At 35.0% G+C, this 23680-nt stretch overlaps 1 protein-coding gene and 1 pseudogene across 1 annotated transcript; both read left to right on the top strand.

Moving 5' to 3' along the window:
• The window catches only part of LOC100853739 (uncharacterized Rho GTPase-activating protein At5g61530-like), a 39378-nt pseudogene extending 29242 nt beyond the window's left edge, over positions 1–10136 (top strand).
• Positions 10137–11455: 1319 nt separating this feature from the next.
• On the top strand, positions 11456–23559 carry LOC100853703 (probable glutamate carboxypeptidase PLA3). The gene is made up of 8 exons (XM_059740855.1): positions 11456–11886; positions 17965–18257; positions 18660–18674; positions 18901–19051; positions 19172–19240; positions 20419–20506; positions 22665–22748; positions 22869–23559. The coding sequence occupies exons 1-8, from the start codon at positions 11836–11838 to the stop codon at positions 23009–23011; spliced, it is 894 nt and encodes a 297-aa protein (XP_059596838.1). The 5' UTR covers positions 11456–11835; the 3' UTR covers positions 23012–23559.
• Positions 23560–23680: the final 121 nt, after the last annotated feature.

The raw sequence follows: 23680 nt of genomic DNA, 5'->3' as shown, positions 1-23680 counted from the left end.
TCCTAAAATCATACATGTCATTTAAGTGTCTAAATTACACAAAAAAATAAAGCCAAGGTCAAGGAGCACTCAACACTATTTTTAAAACACTCAAAACTCATTAGCTGTCCAAAATCAATCATGTACAGTGGATGCAACTTTAAAAAAACACATCTCCCTTTAGAAAACATATATTTCAATATTGTAGGTGTCAAAACTCATTTTCAGAACATCACAAATTTAGGAAAAATATCAAAACAAATTTACAAAGTCATCTAATAATTTATTTTCGCAAAAACATATAGAGTGTCCAAAACTAGGTGAAAACAGAACCATCTGAAAGACTCATTCATATCTTCCATTTCAATATTGCTTTTTAACCTCAAACAAAGTTCTAAAGTCATGTTCAAGATGTCTACACTATTATACAATCATTAGGAAAATTTTAGAAACATCATAAATAGATTAAATCAAAATATCTTTTTAGAGACATAGTAAATTGAACAAGCTAATGATAAAAGGCTTTTGAAAAATGATTTTATGTAGGGGTTCCACCAAATCCCCAATTGATATACATAAATCTAGCATATGGATTCCCATCTATTTGGGACTTCAAGCTTGGATTCACATTTTACTCAAAACCATATTTTTATTGAAAATAAAAGGGCACAAACTGAATGAGATATAGTTGCATATTTTTGAAAAAAAAAAATAAGATTTTGATCCTAAGGATTCTAGATGAATTTTTAAAATAGATTTTCAAAGGGATCTTTGGAGAAAAGTATTTTCTTTTCAAATGAAAGAAACTAATTTAAAAATAACAAAATATAAGAAACAAAATACCAAGTAAAACAAAAAAAAAACAAAACCACAAAATAAAATGTTCGACATCCAAGAAAACTCATATGGTGAGAGTAGTGGCCAATCTTCATTATTTTCCTATGACCTCTGAAAATTAAACTTAACAAAAGACTACCCAAACAACGAATTAATGATTTTTAAATCAAACAAACCAACATGATATCAAGCAAGAACTCATAATTAGAATTCTAAAGAACACATGAACTATGATAAAATCAAAAAGTTATTATCAAAGGTTTTTTAAAGCGTATTAATTTGGGATCAATAACATTAAGAACTTACATTTTTTTTAAACTGGTCTTATCTTGATGACAATGATAAGAAAGCAATGTAAACAGTGTATTGAAGTGGGTTGAGAAAATCACCATGTAGCTACATGAAGAAATTTCCAATGATTATGAATTCTACGTCCTGCCAGTGCAAGTGTAGAAGGGTAATAATTAGCAAGTCACAATTAGCCATGTATTTACATTAGGGTAATATGGACTAATGAAAAAATACTTGTCCATAAAATTATGGCCAATTGAAACATTCCACAATGAATAAATGTTCATTTGAAAGTTTCTACATTGAATAAATTTTCAAAAAATAAAACAACTCAGTGTGGTTGCATGAGGTCCTCAATTGAGGAAGGTCAATTGTTTTCTAATTGTATGTACTAATAAAATACAACTTGTCCCTAAAATTGTGGCTAATTAAAGGTTTCCGCATTGAATAAATTTTCAAAAAATATACCAATTCAATGTGTCACATGAAGCCAACAATTTTAGGGACAAGTTGTATTTTTATTAGTCTATAAACTTGCCCGTGAAATTGTGGCTAATTGAAAGTTGCACATCATATTTTAGATTATTAAAATTATTTGTTTAAGTAACTTTAGTTCATTGCAAAGATTAAGGAATAACTCTCATGTGATTGAAGACTACAAAAATATTGTCTTTGTAACTCCTAGAAAGGAGAAACCCTTAACCTTCAAGGCTATATTCAGAAGACATGAAGTTGAGGAGAACTTTCTCTTCAAGTGAGACTCAAACCTCTTCTAGGGAGGTTCAAGACTTTTTCAAAGGAGGTGTGAAGTGTCTTTGAATCTTTTATGGGAGGCTCCAAAGTATCTTTGAATCTCAAAAAAAGGCTCTAAAAGATCTATAACTCTTCAAAGGAGGCTCCAAAATGTCTTTGGATCTTTAAATGAGGCTCTCAAGTGTCTTCTAGTCCTTAGAGAAGGCTCTAAAGAGTTTATGAATCTTCAGGGCTTTAAAAGATCTTTAAAGTTTCATGATTAACATCTCTAAAAGGCTTCCTTGATTGAGATCAACCTATTCAGGTTCTCCATCAATGTTTTTGTGAAACTTCAAGACTCTAATCTCGAAAGGCCAAATCAAGGATTTCACTTTCCTTGGTTATAGTTGTTCAAATCAAGATCCAATTCAAGTCAAAAAAAAAAACTGAAATCAAGACTTCAAATGTTCTAGTCTTCAAATTCTTAATCAATGTTTTATTGAAACTTCAAGACTCAAATCTCCAAAGGTTGCCTCTATCCAAGTAAGAGTTTTCACTTTCTTTGGTTATAGTTGTTCAAATCAAAATCCAAATCAAGTAATAGAAAAAAAAAAGGCTCAAATCAAGTCTTCAAATCTCCAACACTCAAGTCAAGTTAGGCTTGAGGCTCTAGTATGCAAATATAAATATTCAAAGGCTTCTCAATTTGGGATTAGTTTTCTTCAATTCCTCAATTGACAACTCTTGTGGAGGAAGACACAGGAGATACACTTTTTCTTTTCCCCTAAAAGACAATAGAGATTGTAATCCTTTCCAAATTTAAAGGAATTTTTTTTCCAATGTTTTCCTAGTGAAAAATGTGTTAATAACAAGAATACATATAATCATCTTTATTGCACCATAGAGTTGGGACGCTTAAGGAAGAATTAATGTATATGTTCTACTGATGCATAAAAGAACTTGAAGTGAGGAAGTCAAAAAAGGCTTTCATCTAAGTGAGGATGATCATGCTTGGAAAAACTTTTGGTTGAAGACAACTATTATTATTTTTTCTGTTTATTATAGCACAGATGCACAACAGCCCATACTCCAGCAATCTAGATAAGTTACTAGGAAATCGATTCTTCAAAATCTGCCTTTTATTTCTCCCTCCAGAATTAATACACATACATCCAAAATTAAAAATTCCATGACATTTGTGACAATATTAAAAATTAAAGGGTGAAACTAAACCATACATACTTTATTTTTGGCGTCTGGTTATTTCTGTTGTTTTTTTTGTACGGTTGTTGCCAATTAGGTTGTCCGCCTTGTAGATTTTTGTGTGCTCTATTTGATTTGATCCCCAGATGTAATAGCAACCCTTGTAACAAGTTAGGGAGAAATGAGAAAGAAAAACGAAGAAAAGAGGAAAAGATTGAATTTATCACATTCTTGTCTGATGTATTAGATATGTCACCTGTTCGGAGATAGTTTAAGTTGTTGTCTTACATATTTGAGATGGCTATTTTTTGTTCAGGTAGCAAAAGTGACTACTAAAAAAAGTAAGACTATTTTGACTGATATTGAACGATGGCAAAAGGTGCATCTCTGACCAAACTTCTTGTTTGATTATGCTTGTGTAATTTTCTTACTCAATTTGTTTTCATTTGCAGGGAGTTGCAAGTACTGATGGTAAGTTTCATATAAATCTGACCATGTTATAGCTCAAATGAATGTTTCTATGCAACAACCTTTTTCTTCTCCTTCCTTATATATATATATATATATATATATATATATATATATATATATATATATATATATATATATATATATATCAATTACCATTAAGTTTTTTCTCTCTCTATGATGTCTCACATGTTTTTATGGTTTAAGCATTTTTTATAATTGTTCTGGCATTTCTACCAATATGTTAATTTTGTGAATTTCTTACCTTATAGTATTGATGGGTGAATTACAGTGACAAAATCATAGAGCATATGATTCAACTCTACAATTGCAAATTTCTTGTTAATTCATTGTCTTGTCAAAAAGCTCACTAACACTAGGAATACTTAACGTTGTTCCATATCAAAAACCATTTAACATAGTTTGACATGGATTTCTTAGATATGCAAATAGAGGCTTTGGATTTTATTGATTAGAATGAATATTTCTGGTACAAAATATAATCTTGCTTCCTGGTACAAGCCAACCACCACTAAATCTGATCTTATTTTGCACACTTATCTAGACAAAATGCGCTATTTAGCTAAAGTAATCATTGATGTCTAATATACAAATTTTGTAAGGTATATCATGCAAGCTTAGTGGTATGGTGTTTGCAATTTTCTTAATTTCTCATGGAATTTAGTTTTGACTTAGCCTATTTATTCCTCTATGATCCTCACATCTTATCCTTCATGCTGTTTTTGAGGCTAACTTGATTATCATTTTATATATGGTATGTTTATGTTTTTACTTTGGTGCAACATGCATTGTAGTCTTCAAATGAATTACCCATTTACTTGTATGAGTTTGGTCTAATTTCATTCTACCACCTTCTTAGAAGTATTATGTTCTCTAGGTGATTGTAGAACATGTCTTCAATAGAAAATTTATGAGCTATATGTAATTTTATTGCCACAACATAATTTAGATGGATTTTATTCAAAACTTAGCATTACTGAGGAGGGATTCCTTTCCAACTTTCTTGGTGTAAATGGAACTATTCGTTTATACTCCAAGTGCATCAAATTATTAAACTAATCAACTCTACTTTCTGAGGGCCTGAAAAAAGACTTTCTTTAGTAAAAAGGAATTAGAAACTAGGGTTATACATTGTTTTAGTCTAATGAAGCTAAGATCTAGCATAATGTGGAACATGACTTTGTTGCAATCTCATAATGCTATGTGTTTATTGCAATTTCCTTGGTAGAGTTGTATCATTGAATTACAAAGGATATTGGAGCATAACTGTAGACCCCCATTTTGGGAGCACTTTCTTTTTGAATTTGTTGCAGCTTATTTGGCCAGATGGAGCATTTCTAGGAGGCCATGTGTCAATCCCTGATTGGCTATCATGGAATCAGAACAGTGTTTTTGAAAGCCAATCAGAGATTGACACCTGGCAAGGAGGAATCTGCAAAAGCTGCAGGTTGTTGAGGGGCAGAAGGCAGCTGCAGGGAGGAGCGTTTTTGAGGAGCAAGCCGTTAGGAGAGATTTTGAGGAGGGTTCTCAGCTGAAAAAAAGAAAGAAAGAAAACCAGAGGAGGTTTTTTTTTTTAGGCTGCTGGTGAGAGAGTTGCAGGGTGAAGGTGCTTTTGAGAGAGGGGTAGAGGAAAAGAAAGGAAAAAAAAAAAAGCTCGTTTTGGCTGGAGGGAGAGTGGAGAGAGGGAGATTCACATTGAGAGACGATTTTCTTGCTTGAGAGCCAAGTTTTTGCTACTGGAGGAATATTCAGAGAGTGGAGCTAGCTCGGGAAGAAAAAAACTTGCTGGTGAAGAAGTCTTTTGCTAGCTTCAGGTAAATCTACCTTGGGTTTGGTATGTTCCCGTCTCTTGATGTCTTGCATCATTCTCTGTTTGGATTCTCTGCTGATCTGTGAACAAGGTTTTATTGTTTGCTGTGGACGTCAAGGGCCACAGGTTTGTTTTGATTGAACATGCTTGTTGGTATATGGTGCTCTGTTATGCTTCTCTCTGTTACTCTTGATATTCTCCTCTGTAAATGGCTGGACCTTTCTTGAGCTTAGTTTGGTTTTAAGCTTGTAATATTGAGGATCTCCAGATCATCCCCACCTGTTTGGAGCCCTTTATATCCATCTTGTGATACATTTTCATTGGGTTTTTATCTTTCATGATAGTAATTTTCCTTCGTCCTCTGTTTTCTTCTTTCACTGTTTGTTTTTTTTCTGGTTCAAGAAAATATTCCAGTCTCCCGTTGACTGTTTCTTTAGTGTTTTACATGGTTTGAGATTTTTGAGAAGGTAAAAGTTGATTCCATGAAAGAGCAGAGAATGGGGTTATGGTGGTCCTTGGTGTCAGGCTGGTTTGTTTTTCTTCAGCAGCGCAGATAAGGAGGGTTTGATGAAATGGGACCGTTTTTTTTGCTTCACACCTTTGTGATCTCTGTGATGAGGAGTATTGCCAACAGTCAGATATGAACGAAAGGTAATGGGACTAGCGACAAAGGGTTATTTTTCAGAGTCCGAGAAAGAACCCCAGTTTAGCCAATATCAGAACAGTCCTTACTCTTAGATGGCTGGATATGTATATGGTTTGATGATCTTCATTACCCATCTACTAGCATGAGTAATTTGGGATATGGTTGTGTGCTCCGATAGAGATAGAAAAGTTGTAAGGGTGTGAGAGTTTTAGTTTAGGAGGCGAGTTGTTAACGAGACGCTAGTCACCATCTTTGGTATTAGGAACTCAGAGGAGATTCCATGGGGTGAGACCAGAGTTGAAGTTGTTGTCGAATCAACTGGTGTGTTCTTTGACAAGGACAAAGGTGATATGAAGGCAGTTAGTCGTCTCAGCACCAAGCCAGGATGTTCCTATGTTCGTTAATGGAGCTAATGAGAAGGAACAATAGCCAGAGTTCCATATTGTCACCAATGCTAGTGGCACTACAAGCTGCTTTGATCCTTTTGCGAAGGTGACCATCTGGGTTTATTCTAACTTTGATGCAGAAAATAATCCTACGAGGAGGTGAAATACAGATGAGGGTTCAGTAAGGGACGCAGTAATGCAGTCCAATTCTGCAATCGTGGGCCCGCATGTATAGTTGTCACTTGCATGGTCACTTTTTCTCACCACTCTTTTAAACCACTGTACCCATGTACTAATCCAATGCTTTACATGTCCGCTGCCCACTCCCTCATCCCTATACTTCACCTTACCCATTCATTGCCTATGCGTATCAACTTATCCATTTCTCTCATTCTTTCTCTCTCTACACCACCATGCAGCCCATTTCTTGATACCCACTTCATTCATCCATCTCTCATTTCCATCATACCCTTCATAACCGATTTCCAGACCCATTAATACCCTCACATGCCCACCACTGCCCTTATCTCTCAATACCACATGCCGTTCATGCATACAGTCCCCCTCATTGGCCTCCATCATCTCATGCTATCACAACTCCATACCCATGTCTCATCACATTCATATTCTCCCCGCCACCTTTTCTCTCTCATCATCACTCAGCATGTATACCCATCTTTTATCACATTTCAAACCCATCCTTTCTCCTGATGTATGCCCTTAAGTGTCTCCCACAATGTCCATTACACTTTTCCCCAACCACCTATCTTCCATTAAACACCATTCGTACCCATATCTATCATCCGTTCCATCCTTAATCCAATGTGTTATTTGATGACCGCGCATATGAGGCTCCATGCATGTGCCCATTTTTCGATTCCTCATTCTCTCGTTTCCATACCCAATACCACACTTTTGGAGTTAGTTCATGCTGCGGGTTCTTCTTGGATTTTCTGGATGGCAAGCTCTTGATGATCTATATGAATGCAAGTTGTTTCCACATTGTGGGGTTTGTCTCTAAGCTCACTCTCGGGTTTTTATTTCAAGCTTGGTACAAATGGGTCATAGTGCGCTCCCCAATAGTGCACATAAATCCAGAATCAAGGGGAATAATGGGTCTTCGGGAACAAATGATAAAGTGCAACCCAAGAGAGTGCTGGGCTGAATTCAACAATGTGAGCAGTATTTCAGGAAACCCGGTTGAAGACTCGAGTTTGTGGATCCCATGCAATGTCGAGAAAGTCAAAACTGGTCAGGTGACTAAAGGACATGTTACAGGCTGTATAGATGGGGTCTCGTTATATATCCCTGTGGTTCCCTTCGTTTATTATTTTTTTTTGTTTTGCTAGTATCACAATGGAGTGTTGATAACCCACAACCAGGGGTGAGATACACATCCAGATAATTTAAGGTATTGGTGAGAGGGACGAGTAAGTAGGGAATTGATTTCATTGCTATTTGTACCTACTTCTCCAGCTGTTCAGCTTTGATGTAGAGGCTTCGAATACCCCTTAATCCCTGTGTATTTCTTTGAGAGAGCATGTGGAATTGAAGGGTTTGGAACACGGAATGAGTAGTTTGGAGTGGGGTTACGGGACCTTTTCACCCTTTACAGAACCTGACTTTCAGGCATTTTTTAGAGTACAGTACCAAAGGAAGCCATGGGGAATGACCCACTTGACTGAGTTGGATTCTCGGATTCAGGCGCGGAAGCTTGAAGGCTTCTTCACCCACGGCATATTGGAAACGCCTTCAGTCAAATCCGAGATCAAGGAGCCTTAACATCATCAGTATTCAACTCCATGTCTCAAGGGTACAAGCTCCGAATACAACCAGGACCAACCCAACATCAGTAGATAACAGTTGCTTACACACAAATTCAGGCTTTTCCCCAGCATGAGTTCAGTCATAAATCAGGCAAAAGCAGGCCTCTTGTCCTATCCTAACACTCATATCCTGGGCCCGCTCATATGACTGGTGGTTATCATGGTTACCTTTTGGCATGCTACCGAGGAGTCACGTGTCATCTCCTCTCATTCCCTCTTCTTTGATTTTGAAAATAAATTTCCTGAATTTCACTTTGTGAATAGTTAGATAAATTCTGACTTTCAAATAATTTCAAATGACCCAGGCTTCTCATCCCGAAAGCCTCTTTAGGTTCTAAGGTTCCATTTTTAATAAAATTTTGGTTGCCATTTTCCTTCCGGCAAGCCACTTTTGCGTTTTCTCTGTTTTTAAAACGTTTTTAAAATAAGCAAAGAATTAAATTCCGTAATTCCGAATAATGGTTTTATTGGAATTAATTCATGCAAAATAAAACGGGCTTTGGTGGGGGCCCCACATAGGTGATTTTATAATTGATTGATTGATTGATTGATTTAAATCGCCATTCATATCTGATTTATTCTGTTCCTTTACATGCGTATAAGTATATGTACATATTCATTTGTTCACTGATCCTGCTTTCATGATAGCGCATTTGTCACTGGAGGTCCAGGTACGCACTCATTCTCATTTTGATTATTCTCTATGCATGCTCTTATTTTCATATGTGCAAGCTTGATTTAAGTATCCCCTGATTTCCTCATTGATTGCCACGTCAGCTTCAGTCTATTAGTAGAGACCCTACTTTAGGGACTTAGAGGGGTGTTACGGTCTTTACCGTACCTTCCCAATAAATAACCTAACCCCCGAACCCGGTCTGGTTTTTCGTAGATCACCTTTTCCAAAATAAAGGAGTCGCACTTAAGGTTTTCTTTCTTATTTTGTTTACCCTTTAAAAATAAAACAAAAATAAGTGGCGACTCCAAGTCATTTTCAAATAATCAATAATAAATCAATTTTTCAAATAAAAATCGAGCTCGCCATCGAGTGGGAAACGCATTGAGTCGAAATGCGGGGTCCACAAAAACCTTGCAATATGTTAATGATTTAAATAAACTAATTATCTTCCAAGTTGTGTAACAATTTTTTACTTCAGCTACTTGATAATGATGGAAAGTGTTATTCTAATTATTAGTTCGACTCAATTATGTGCAACTCCAATATCAATAAATTTTTCTGCTGGACCCTCTTGGGGACAGTCACTCACCTTACTTTTATCCTCAGTATTTGGAGTTCCAATTGAGGTAACTGTACAATAGCAACACTCCAACCGGCCTATTCCTCATATTTTGGTCAAATGTGCAGATTATCTCATATTATTAGGTAATTCACAAAAGACAAATAAATGGATAATTACAATTTATGTTACTTAATATCCATTTATGATTTGATCTTTTTTTGTCCTTTTTTGATTTCTAGGATTAAACTCACCACACGTATTAAAATCAGAAGGAGACATAAAAGTTATTTAGTATTTGGTTTCATTATACAATAAAGGTATCCTGAGCTCATATTTGATGCTGGTAATTTGGTTGACTTACATGCTGGTTTGTTGACCTTATTTACAATTGCAGATTCAAACACATCATTTCCAAAGGGTGTAGACCTAGTTGATGCTGCAGCCTTAGCCAAATGTTATCTTGCAAGCCTTTTTGAGCCTTTGACCACCTTTGAACTCTATAATGAGATCAGAGGGGCTCGTTCCAGCATACATGTGATGATAAATATATTGAAGAAGCTTCCTAGTGTGAACTACATGACATTAGAATTTGTTACTGCACTTTTGCTCCATATTAGCCATAAGTCACTTCTTAACAAGGCAAACAACACTTCCCTTTCTTTCTCTCTTGTTTAATTGCTCATGAAAACAACTGCACACTTGAGGGAGACCAATTATTCCCTTCCTTATTGCCATTGAACCAATAAAAATTGTGTATTATGTGGATGTGAGGATCACCATGCTTTGCTTGTGTATGTGCACCAGACATACTCATTACGAACATATACTGTTGATTCAAGAGAATAGAGCTGAAAATGATCAGCTTGTGTTGCTCCTTGCTCCTCACCCCCCTCCACAGTCCAATTTGCAGTACAATTGCATCTTGCACTCAATAAAAAACCTTGGGGAGGAATGCTTACTTAATGTGTACTTAGGGTTCCCAATTTTCCACTATCTTGTATGGTGTCTATTATGTACTCCACCTAACTAAACAATTGCTAATCAATTGTAGTCAATTGCTATTTGTATTCATTTTTCTTTTATATTGCTTGACCTTTTTGTCATTTAGCATGTTCCAAAAGCTTGTGTTGAGTATAATTTTGTTGCTTCATGGTAATATTCACTGTGATTTGTTAAACCACGTATTTGCTTGCTTGCCGTTGTAGTTTGCTATGTATGTCCGCACTTGCACGTGGGAGTTAATTATTCTTCTTATGGGTGGATGCTTTATATCATTCAGTAGATGTGTTTGTTTGTGTAGCACGAGTGCATGTTGAGTTGAGTAAGGGGTTATGGTCCTATGCATAGTCAATGTATTGGTGGTTAAGAAAATACTGCTACGTCAATTTCGTTTCTATAAAAAAAATCAAAAAAATAAAAATTATACTAAAATTTCATAGTACTAACTAATAATAAAAATGAAAGAGAACAATTTTGTCATAGTTATTAGCTATAATTTTTTATTTATTATAATAAAATAAAATATTTGCGTAACTTGATGTTATAAAATATTTTTTACATAACTTCTATTTATATGAATTTCATAAAATAGTACAAAAAGATAGAAAAGTTTCTAAAAAACACATAAATACATTGGACAAAGATAGAAATCCCTTGGATAATGTTTTAGATTTTTTTTAATAAAAATAAAATCATAAAATCTTATTAAACAATAGATTTGAATTTTTACCGGTTCAAATCCATTATATTCATAATATAAATAATAATAAATAAAAGAAATGTATTTGATCACCTGTGTATTAAAATGATAGTCTTCTCACCTGTTTATGATATATGATTTTTTTACAACCTTGGATAATTTTGGTTCGCAAATTTGTTTGATTTTAATGCAAATTTAGAACTTTTTGGCCATTATGACCTCTCGCTGTGCCTTTATGGTAATTGTCCAGGGTAAAAATGTAAATTTATTGTCGGAAGTGAAGTTAGCTTAGCACTCGTGGGGAGGATCGGTAGTAGGCTCTATTCAGCACAACGTCCAAGAAACGCTCAAGAAAACTGGAAAACGAATGACCTATAAAAGAGATTTGAGAGACAGCCTCGCACTCGTGGGGACGATCGGTAGTAGGCTCTATTCAGCACAACGTCCAAGAAACGCTCAAGAAAACTGGAAAACGAATGACCTATAAAAGAGATTTGAGAGACAGCCTCACTCCATGCTTTCGTACCAGTTTCTCGCATTTTACCGAGAAAATCTCACGTCATTTCCAAGAAAAAGCCCTACCACCGTATCGTTTCCAACCTGTAAGAGATGTTTCCTCATCAACCGCGGCCCTGTGCCCGTCAGGAGAAACCCTAACTCTAAACCAAAACCCTCGCGTTGGTTCCGGCCATCAACGCAATGACCGGCCGCAGGGGATTCGTGGGGCCCGAGCTCACCGAGGCGCTCTATGTGAGATTCTTGACGTGTTCTTTTATTTTCACTGCTTTGTTTCGTATCAGTTTCTCGCATTTTACCGAGAAAATCTCACGTCATTTCCAAGAAAAAGCTGTGATAAGAGATGTTTCCTCCGGCTGACGACCCTCCCGATCTAGGGATCCCACCCAACCGCGGCCCTCTGCCCGTCAGGAGAAACCCTAACTCTAAACCTAACCCTCGCGTTCGTTCCGGCCATCGACGCAAGGCCCGGCCGCAGGGGATTCGGGGGGTCCGAGCTCACCGAGGCGCTCTATGTGAGATTCTTGACGTGTTCTTTTATTTTTTCTGCTTCGTTTATAGTTGTTCTGATGATCATGCATGTGTCTTTATTTCAAGAATGCCCATTTCTGAATAGTAATGTTTGCTTCCTAGCCAGACGTATTTTGGAATGACAGCAATGGTAGCAATGCCTAATGGTTTGTTTTTCTCTGTTTCTTTGATTTTATAACAATGCTCTTTTTGTTTCTTTGATTTTTAATAATGCTCATTTTGGATATTTCAATGGGAATTCATCCATTTTCTCGGTAACCAAACCTGGTGGCATTTGTTTGTCTCTTAATTTATGTGATACATTTTGGAAAAACAATATTTGCTTCCCAATATGAGAAAATTATTTTCAAAATGGTTGTCATAACAGTGCCTAATTGTTTGTTTCCTGTTAATTTTGTAGAGCTACCAGTTGTAAGTAAGTGTTTGCTGATTTGATTTTTCTAAAATGCATATATAGTATTATCGTATTGCCTACATTTTAGAGGAAGTCTTAAGGTGAATATTGCATTTTGTGTTTTCTCAGCAACCAATCATTCCTGTTTCTTTTTATTTATTATTTTTTGTTTTAATTTCTGTTGTGCCCATTTTGGATGAGAAATGTACCGTTGGGTTTGGTATTTTGGAGGAAAATTTTAGGATTATTTTCTTTTTAAAGCAAGAAAAGTATTTATGACTTGATTCCCACACGGCCGAATCATTGTTTGATTGTTCTCTCTGAGATTGTCATTTGTAAATAACATTTGCGGTTTTTGTTCATAATTGTTGTTTTCTCTTTTATACATATTAAATGGGATAGATGTGGTCGGGATTGGTTAAAACAGCTAAGGAAGGAGGGATCGATGTGATTGAAATATATGTGTTCTGGAATGGCCATGAACTTTCTCCAGGCACTATGAGTGAGAGTAAATGTATTTAGTGATGCTTAAGCTTGATGTTCCTCTGTTTCAATAGTTGATGATTAAATTGATTTGTATTATTTTCCCTTGTAATTTGAAAACTTTTAGTATTACTTTGGGGGATGGTACGATCTTCTCAAGTTTGTGAAGATTGTTCAGCAGGCTGGGATGTATTTGATTCTCCGTATTGGTCCATTTGTTGCTGCAGAATGGGATTTCCGGTGTGTAGACAAAATCTACATATTGTATTTTTTATCCAATTAACAAGTCTCATCTTACCATGTCTCTCTTAGGAGTGTGAGTATGCTTTGTTTAATTTTTCTTTGGTTTGCATGTGTTTCTTTTTAATATTGCAAAGAAAAAAGAAGAATATTCTCACGTGTGATTCTCAAGATGATTGAAAGCAAAGAACTAAATTCATCAAAGTTCAATCAAATTTGAAACATTTAATTTTTTGTATGGGATCCCACAAATTGTGTGTCCTAATCCTCTTATGATGTTATCTTTTGTTATGTTGACATGGCAATATGGAATTACTTATTAGGTTTTAAAGGAAATTAATATATAAGCTGTGAGAAGTTGTCTTTACCAATTAATGTTGGCTCTAACTCATGGTCTTTACTTGATTTCATTGATTGGTTGGGATAGGTTTTTTTAAAAGTATACATCGTGTATACTTTTAGGTGTATTTTTTTGGCCTTCTTAACACAATTGCATTTACTTATCAAAAAAAAAAAAAAAACTTCATGGAGTTCATACCACCCATGGGGAACTTTCTGTTCCTGAGTGGGAGGGCCTGCCAATTAAACCACCTTAGGTCTAAAACTTAATAATAAGAATTTTATATCCTTGCATTTTTCCACATTTTAATCTTCAATTTCTTGTGCTGATTGCAGAGGGCATAGGGTAAGAATTGAAACTTGAAATTATATGATAGATTGGGTTTGGACTGATTGTTGTAGGATTCACAGTTTCTCTTTTCTGTTCTCATGACATCTTGGCAATCAAGTGAGCTTAACTGTTAGTGGCTTAAAGAGCTTGACCATACAAAGTGACTTAGTCATTCAAGTATTATGTATCTGTAGTGTGTTATGTGATAAAAAGTTAGGTGATTGAATCTAAAAAATCCTCAAGAAACTCATAAACTCCAAAATGTACTCATCTTTTTACATATCCTTTTTATGCTAACTTTGAACTCTGGTGGTTATTAGTTTGAACTCGGATTTTGATGCTTAAACCGTATTTTTGTACAAGAAATTCAAAATAACCTTATGACAAAGTAATATTGTAAATCGATGAACAACATTAGTTTTTAATACTTTACAATACATAATTCCCGGCTTGTTGTGAATCATGCTTGTAGATTTGAAAGTTGCTCCCTGGTAATAAGAAGCATGATACTAAATACGTTCATTCTATAGTTATTTGATGAGGGATGCATTATTTCCATATCATTCATTTATCTTATTGTTATTTTGGACTCTCCTTTCTTCTCTTGCTCAATATGGATTGGTTCTTTGGAGAAGTACATTAAGTCTTTGATTTACAAGGTGAATCTCGAAGGTGGATTGAATCTGGTAAAAAAACCTTCTTGCCTTAAATCAACAATTTTTTGGGATAAATACTGCACTATACCCAGTCATTCCTCTTAGCAAAAGAGATAAGTGTTAAAGAAGCTTGTTTGGTTCTAATTAGTTTAGTAAGTATGGGGTTTGATTTTTATTTCTTCCCATTATTATAAGTTTAGCATCTTTAGAATTGTTATGTTTTAGCAGGTTTAGTCATAGATGTTCACAATATAATGGGAAGGCTTGGTTTTTTGAAATTTTAAGAGTTCATCTCTTCTTTTCACCTATTTTGTGGTATTGAATGGTAGATCCGTCTATCTATTGTTTAAGGCTGATCTTAATCGCTTGTTATAGATGGCAGCTCTAATGATTGAGATAGATTAGTTACATGCTATATCATTTTGGTGTTAGATCTGAAGGTTGGAATATTTGGGGATTCAAGAAGTGTGTTTTAACTGGTACAGTTTCATGGTAGTTGAATTTAGAATATCATGTACAATGGTTGGGAAGCTTGTTAGCACGTTGTTTGATGATAATGTGCTTGAAATTTGAATTTGGAAGAATCAGTCATGAAGCTGGAAAAACTGTACTAGATGGTGGCAGTTAACAGACCTAGTGATGATGAAATTCTTAGTTCTTATTGGTTCTGAACTACACATTACTGGATTCCATTGACAGCTTAAATTGGGGCTAGGTGGTTTTGTGCTGCTGTTTTCTCTGTTATTTATTTATTTCTTTCGTTTGCTCCTTTGATGGTGCATCTTGAGTACCTCTTGTGTACATGAGGTGCACCCCTTTTTGTTAGCCGCTTTTTATTGCATCTTTGCTATAAAATAAATTTTCCATTTCTTGTTGGATCTGAAAATACACTAAAATGAGGTTTTGGGTACCATTGTTTCAATGGAGTATTGTTATTTTATTTTTTGGAAACCCATGGCTTGAGATGAAGAGAGATGCAGTTACAATCTTGCAGTTGCATCAGTTTGTGCAAAGAAGATGGATGGAGAAACAATTGAGAGGATGTTAACTTGAGGATAAATGCTCTACTTTGGATCATCTTCGGATGGCTGTTAAAAGGAGAAAGATGGAGAAAACTGGAAAGTGGGAGATCCTTTGTTATATGCTTTTATTTGTATCTTGTTAAGAAATAATAGTTTCACTAGTTTTGAGGAAGGTTCAAAGCCGAACAGAAGAACTGTTAAAACTGAGTGGGATGGGAACTCTTTGGCAAATTTCTCTAGCTATGAAGCTCCTATCTTAGGCAATCAATCAGCAACTACCTAATTTTGGTTTACATCTTTAAGTCTATACAACAGTTTAATCATATGCCATGAGGAGTTTTGACTTTCTTTTTTTCTTCTCCTATTTTATGTTATTATTTAATGTTGATTCTAATTTTTTATTGATTAGATCTCAATTATGAGCTAGGGCTGTTATGCAGTACATAGTGGTTGTGAGACTAAAAAAATTCAATGGGATTTCCTACTAGGAGGAGGGGCTGTCAAGAAAAAGTCCCATCTAGTGAAACGGTTGACAATTTGCAAAAAAGAAAAGGGGTCTAGGCATTAAGAAGTTGTCCATTCTCAATAAGTCTTCATTGGAAATGGTGTTAAAGATTCGCTTTGAAGAGAGATATGCTTTGGAGAAAGGTTATAGTAGGAAATTTTGGAGAAGAGCCAAGTGAATGGTGCTCTTGGGTAGCGAGAGAAGGCTATGGTGTTAGCTTGTGGAAGTCAATAAGAAAGGGTGAGAAATTATTAAAACTAAAACAAGATTTGAGGTGGGCAATGGGAAAAGAATAAAGTTTTGGCATGATGTATGATGTGGTAATGTTCCCTTAAAGGACTCTTTTCCATTTCTATTCTCCTTTGCAACTTCCAAGGAGGCTTGGGTGGATGATGTTTGGGAGATAGAAGACGAGATGGTCCTATAGAACATGTGCTTCTCAAGACATTTTCAAGTTTGGGGGATAGATAATGTTGAGGAGTTTCTTTGGAAGATTTAGATGGTTTGGAAGGCTAGCCATTCTTGGTGAAATCTTTCTACTCCACCTTGGAATTGGAGGGTCTAGTGTCATTCCCCTCAAAGATAGTGTCGGCTCTTGAGCTCCTATCAATGTGGATTTTGTATTTTTTTTTTGTATTTTTTATTTTTTGTTTTTTTTTGTTGGGTAGGAAGTGGTTTGGGGAAGGATTCTTACTGAGGACAGACTTGAAATAAAAGGATGGCTTTTACCGGGTTATTGTTGTATGTCTAATGATGTAGAAGAATTAGTGGACTATCTCCTTATCCATTGTGGGAAAGTTAGAGGGCTATGACACTTCCTATTCTCTTTGTTTAGCATTTCATGGGTTCTCCCACATTTGGTGAAGGGCATGTTAATGTGTTGGAATTTGACTTGTGGGCAAGAAGACGAGAACAACATGGAGAACAACTCCTCTATACCTTTTCTAGACAATCCGGAAGGAAAGCAATGCATTAACCAATATCTTAAAGACTACCTTATATCTGATCTATATATGTGGTCTTGAGGGTATCTTATAGTTGATGGTCAAACTAATCCACCATCCTCGATAGATTTTATTATTAACTTGTTGATATCTAAGTACTAGATTGGGGCGGTGGTTGTAGCTTGCTTCTTTTTGTTTCCTTTCATGTATACTTCTAGTGTATTGTGGTCGCCCCCTGTTTATTGGTGTTTTTTATATATGTATTTATTCTTACTTGCCTATCAAAAAAATGTAGTATGTTGGTTATTCATTCATTCTTTTTGGAATATGGGTTGTCAATAACTGCCTCTTTAAGCTTCTGTTATGCATTATTACCATGATAATAGCTTACAGAGGCTCTTATGATTATGGCACATGCTTCCTCTTGTAGGATTGCTGAACTCTGTTCATGTTACTTTTTCCTTCAAAAAAATGTAACCTAAGAGTATGGGGACTTTGCAAAGTGTATGCATCCAGTTCAATCGATATCAAGGCTATGTTACAAGTCCTAATTATTTTCATGGGGGGAGGTTTGGGTTACGGCCCTTTACAGGGAATGAGACCTTGGAAGCTTTCTTATGAGTGTCTTTTTGTTTGTCTTTGTTCTATTACTCAATTCTGTCAATTATCTGCCACAAAATAGTACCTTGTGAAGTCACCTGAATTAATTCTCCAATTATTTTTATTCTCTTTTACATATTATCTTGTTATTGTTAAACATGAGAGGGTTAAAAAGGAAAAATGAGTGGAAAACTTCTACTAAAGCCCGCTTGTGGAAAGCTTATTGAATTGTTTCTCCATTTATTTTATTTTTTCCCTCTTTTTCAGGCGGAGAAAAAGATAGCTACCATTCATAATGTTTTTGCTGTCATAAGGGGATCTGAAGAGCCTGATCGCTATGTCCTGCTTGGCAACCACAGAGATGCATGGACATATGGAGCTGTTGACCCCAATAGTGGAACTGCAGTGCTACTTGACATTGCTCGTAGATATGCTCTTATGATGCGTCAGGGGTGGCAACCTCGGAGGACAATTGTTCTATGCAGTTGGGATGCAGAAGAGTTTGGGATGGTAGCTAATATTTCATCTTTGTTGGTCATTAATATAAAATGGACCAGGTTGTCAATCTCTAGATCATTTTGTTATTTCTAGGAATTTTGGATTCTATAGAGAACAAATACAACTGTGTCCTAGATACTGCACCCTGAAAGTGTGTCAAAGAAAGGCATTTGATCACTCTTAATGCCTATATTTGGTTTAGGATGTTAATGGACAAAGAATAGCCATGACATGTAGGCTCTGCCACTCTTCTATTGTTATTGCCATCCGGTTGAGTCATAGTGGTGCACATCACTAGGAGAGATATTCCTACTTCCATGATATCAGTGACAAAAAATAAAATAAAAATGAGAGCTTAAGTCGTTAGTTTATGTGGTTTTAGCGAATTATGTGCTCATCCCTGATGTGAAACCTCAGACTGATTATCAGCTGGCAATTTGCAACCATTGTAGATGAATCAATAGTGGATTTTTTCAAATGTGTATGAACTCAAGAGGCTACCATCTGTGATATAAACCTTTTTCCTTGCTTGAAGTTGTATATATCACCATCACCAGTTTTTACTGTCGTTGCCTGAATTGCTATATGCACTTGCTCATTTATTTGTTCTAAAAGTAATCCAATTAGCTAGGCTTGTTCTATTTGAATGGTTGTGTGTATTTAACACTCAAAAGTAATTTACTTGTGTTGTGTGGCCTCAGATAGGGGATCTACTGAGTGGGTCGAACAAAACCTTTTGAATCTGGGTTCTAAAGTTGTAGCATACCTTAATGTAGACTGTGCAGTTCAAGGACCAGGCTTCTTTGCTGGTGCAACGCCTCAGCTAGATAATCTTCTCATTGAGGTTGCAAAGAAGGTAGAAAAAGATGGCAAAATAAGTTCACAAGATTGTTAATGTTCAATCTATTTGGATCTGAATTGATGACAACACCTGGTATTTCAAACTGTCTAAATTGTGATTTAAACTGAATTCCAGGTCCAGGATCCTGACTCAGAGAGCATGACCATATATGATAACTGGATGATTACAAATAAAGTCATCAATGTAAGTTAACCCTAATCTTTAGCTTTTCAAATCATTGGAATGGTTGCATTATGGTTGTCCTCATGCTTTTACCATCTTTGAAAAACACAAGGTTCCAAGTAAATGAAGTTATGAAACATTACAGACCTTTTGTTGGTTTGTGGAGGTTGATCTTCACATGTGAAATGATTGTCCTCCTCCTTTGTAGGTGGCAATTCAAATAAATTTATTTGTTGAATGTACAAATGACTGTCTAGGATTCTAAGGAAATTTGTTTCAAAATTCTATTATTCTCTTGCTGATGCTCCCTTTGAAGTAGGATAGCTCCTTAAACTCAGAATAAGTTGTCTTAATCACTTGTTTAGTTGGACGATTATGTTTAGGGTATTGCATGGATTTTAAGGCTTGTCAAATTGGATAAATTCTTATAGGGTTAATTTGAAATTTTGGTAGAATGGGGTATGCTTAAAAAGTTCTGAAATTATGAAAAGAGGACTGAGTTGTGAAATTTCAGGACGATAATTAATTCAAGTTCTTTGTTACTTGGGTAAATGTGCTGTAGAAGTCGGGTTTTAGGTTAGAGAAAAGGTTTCATCTTGGAGAGAACAAAATTTGCGTATTTCGTCATATTATACCACCAATCATCACACCAACTTATTCATGCTAATACCATGACCACCACGACCACAACAGTATTGTTGTTACCACGGCCTCCACTATAGATGTTTATCACTTAATTATCTCCTTTTGCCCCTCAGTACCACCCCCTTCCAAGTTACACCATTTTTGGAAGTACTTTTTCAATTTCAAAAATACAACTAAAAAGCTTTAGTTGCAGTTAAAAAATAAAATGTTTTGGAGAGAACAAAATTTACTTTTCCCATAACCTATGATCACATCAACACACTACTTCCATGAGCATCACACCACAGCAGTACTGCTACCACCACCTTGGTTGTCTGCTATAACCACCAATTCTGTTTCATCAATACTTTGCTTAAATAAATTAGTCTGTCTGCACAGAAGACTTGTAAACATGCTTTTTACTTCTGTTTTTCATCAAAAAGCAAAAAGGAGAGACAAGTATACCACTTTTCTTGCTTTATAAATTATGGCTTTGGATATGTCAAAATTTATATTTGTTGTTTCTATATGGATTGTATGAAGTAATTATTGGGATTGTCATGGTTGGATTGCAGATTCAGAGGCTAAGTGGAGTGGATTCTGATTTTTCTCCACTTTTGCAACATGCAGGGGTTCCTTCTGTTGATTTATACTATGGAAGAGGTACATCACTTATACCCTAACATTTCCAAATTACAGATGGAAATTAGGAAAGCTATGAGTATTGAGAAAATGTGTTCTTGTGAAGGGAACTTGTGTGCTCAGACATGCATGCATAAAGGAAACTAAGCATCTCCACTTTAAGGGGTACATTAGCTTTGTCCTCGATTTTTTTTTTAATCGGTGAAAGGACATAAAAGTGGAACAAAGTGTAGTTATTTTTATAAGTTAGCAAATGTTAGTTTTGTTTGTAATTCATCATTCCCATCCTTCTCTGTTTTGGGACAGATAGATTGCCTTAGGCTTCCATCATGGAGATCAAAGTTCTCAAAGAATATACATGTTTGTGTTGAATAGAGATGACATGGGGCGGGTTTTTTCGAGTGTTTGCCCCATCCCACCCCTAATAGGACGAGTTGGGGATTTTTTTTTTTTAAATCCATGGTGGGTTTGGGTATGTCTTGCCCTGATTATATATAATATTAAATAAAAAATATTTTGATTCTTTTTTTCATTTTACCTTTTCTTTACATATATAAAATAAAAAAAATTATTTTTCATAAAAATAAATTGTAAAAAATATACTATATATTTATATTTAAATTATATTTATTTTTAATATAATTTAAAATTTTAAAAATAGAAAAGTTTTAAGAAATGAAGAAAAAATTAAACAGGGCAGGGTTGGCATGGGGGTGACCCATCCTGAACCTGCCCTATTGCCATCCCTAGTGTTGAACAAGAGTGCCCCAGTCATTGCTTTTGCTTGTTCTCTTTTGTAAGTGAATGTGTCAGTTTTAAAGAAAACCTGGGATATTTTTTTGCAATCAAATTCCGCAATTTCATAATCCAAAATGCAAGGCAAGGATTCCTTTTCCTTTAATTTGAATATACAAGCTGAATTGTCTTCAATCTCCTAATGAATTTTTTGTTTCTCCTAAAGTGAGTGAATAGATATGCATAATTTGGTGTATTTTTGCCATTGCTTTGTGAAATCAATCTGTGATCAGACTATCTCAGCTATTTGTACTTTTTCAATTAATTGCTGGAGTTTAAGGGTTTGTTTGGCAACGTTTTAAAATATGGTTATCAAAAAACAGTTTTGTAGAACAATTTTTAAAAATAATTACCAATTATTTTCAAGTAAAAAATTCTTTATGGGAACTCAAAATTCGAAGACAAGTTTTTCTGTTTATTCTCCATGAAGGTAAAATGCATTTATGTATGCTGTAAAGTTCCTAAAGTATTCTCTATAATTTCAATGTTTTCTTATAATACTCTACAAAAACTCCTTGAATTAGTTGTAAAAATAACCTGTTTATTTAAAAAAAATAAAAATTCTAAATGTGTTTTTTAAGTGAAAAAATTGTTTTATATTCTAAATGGCAGAAAACTATTTTGAAGAGTTTCAAAATAAGTATTCCAATATATGTAGGCAAATAGGTTCTTTTCTAATTGGTATGCTGATTTGCAAAGAGAGAGCATGTCGCTTGTGCTTTTGCAGTTTTCTTCCACCTTTTTTTTGTCTTTTCTATAACACTTAAAAATGAGGTCAGTTGAGCTTTTTTAAAAGGTGTACTTTTCTTTATTTCCTTACAATTATCTTGGTCAATTTGGCACTGACTCCACATATTAAAAACCTTTTCATTCAGCTGTGGTGTGTTTGCAAATCCAGTGCAACCAAAATCATTCCACTGGGTTTACTTGGATGTGGAATGATTTAGTTTTGTTCCTTTATATTATTGCACTCGAGAACATTTTCTTGCGTGTGTAGGATGATCTTTTTTAGGGCTTTATGAAATGGTATTTTGAATTTCTTAATTTTCTCATCATCTCTGATGGTATTTCTGTTTTCTTTGGTATTTCCATTTTAAAGGATGGTTTTTTGCTTGTTCGTTTTTCCCCTTTTCTAAATGCACCAGAAATTACTCCTGGAAAGATTCTAGTTTCAAGGCATAAGACGGAGTATAAAGAAAAAAAATAATTTTTTTTTTCATTTTTAGGCAAATTATTTCCACTAAAAGGATTATCGAAAGCTTTTATTATGATGCTCCAAGCATTGTCAATAATGTTAGTAGTAAAATTTACATCACAATTAAGATTTCATGCTAATCAATTTGGTAAAATAGAACTTCAACTTTCTTTTTCTTTTGTCCTTCAGATTTTCCAGTCTATCACACTGCTTTTGACTCCTATAACTGGATGACAAACCATGGGGATCCATTGTTTCAACGTCACGTGGCTGGTTAGCTTCTTTTCCTTCTAGTATGCATTCTTGAAAAAGATTTATCGATGAACTAGGAAAATCACTGCTTCATTGTCACTTCTTCAAGCTTACATAGTTTTCTGTTTTTTACTGCCTCAGTAGCTGGAGTTTGGGGACTTCTAGCTCTTCACCTGGCTGATGATCCTATTTTACCTTTCAACTATGTCTTACACAGAACAATTATGGGTAGGCATCTGTTATCTTTCATTTATCATTGCTTATTTTCTCAGTCATTAAACTAGATTTTTTGAATTGAGATTTTATACTCTGGTAACTGCAACTTAACCAGGTGAAGTGACCTTATTTTCAAAAATTTTGATCTAGCCTTATATCTAAATAGGGAAGTTTTGATCTTTTGAAATGGTATTCCTTTAGGAACTGCTACTCACTGTCCTTTTGTCTGCGACCTTGGGTGTAATCATTCGATTTGCCAGAGTTAGTCACTTCATTTTGTGAGAAAGCCCCTGCTCTACCTGCACAAAAATGAAAAATAAAGGACAAAAAGGGAGGGTGGAAGAAAGAACTTGAGTACATCTGTTTTACACAGCATTATTTCTTTTTTTCTTTTTTTCTTAGGGATGCAAAAGGATGTTACCATGTTTTAGAAATTGAAAATTTCAAATAGACCAGAAATAATTGATTGTTCATTTTATTTTATTTTTTTCCTTTATGCATAGTTAATTTGATTTCATGTGTTACTGCTTGCAAGAAGTTATTATTCATTACAATTAAACACCGGGGCTACTTTTGGTTTAGTATAAGTTTCCTTGGTTGGTCCCTGGATATTTTCTCAGAAGAAAGAAAAAGATAATCAATTTTTTTTGTAAAAATGTGACATTGTGTGGTCCAAGATGTTGCACTTATGCTATTTAAAAAGTTGTGTAAGTGCTGATATGCATTTGTATATTTGT

This window comes from Vitis vinifera, chromosome 1 (genome assembly GCF_030704535.1).
Source record: "Vitis vinifera cultivar Pinot Noir 40024 chromosome 1, ASM3070453v1".
Lineage (NCBI taxonomy): Eukaryota > Viridiplantae > Streptophyta > Magnoliopsida > Vitales > Vitaceae > Vitis > Vitis vinifera.
Note: the sequence above shows the minus strand (reverse complement) of the source record. Positions and strands in the feature narration are given on the sequence as shown.

Coding starts and splice junctions, on each gene's coding strand:
- LOC100853703 (XM_059740855.1), top strand. CDS start 11,836: ATGACCGGCCGCAGGGGATTCGTGGGGCCCGAGCTCACCGAGGCGCTC. Junction 11,887..17,964: donor AGCTCACCGAGGCGCTCTAT/GTGAGATTCTTG, acceptor CCTCTTTTTCAG/GCGGAGAAAAAGATAGCTAC. Junction 19,241..20,418: donor TTACAAATAAAGTCATCAAT/GTAAGTTAACCC, acceptor GTTGGATTGCAG/ATTCAGAGGCTAAGTGGAGT.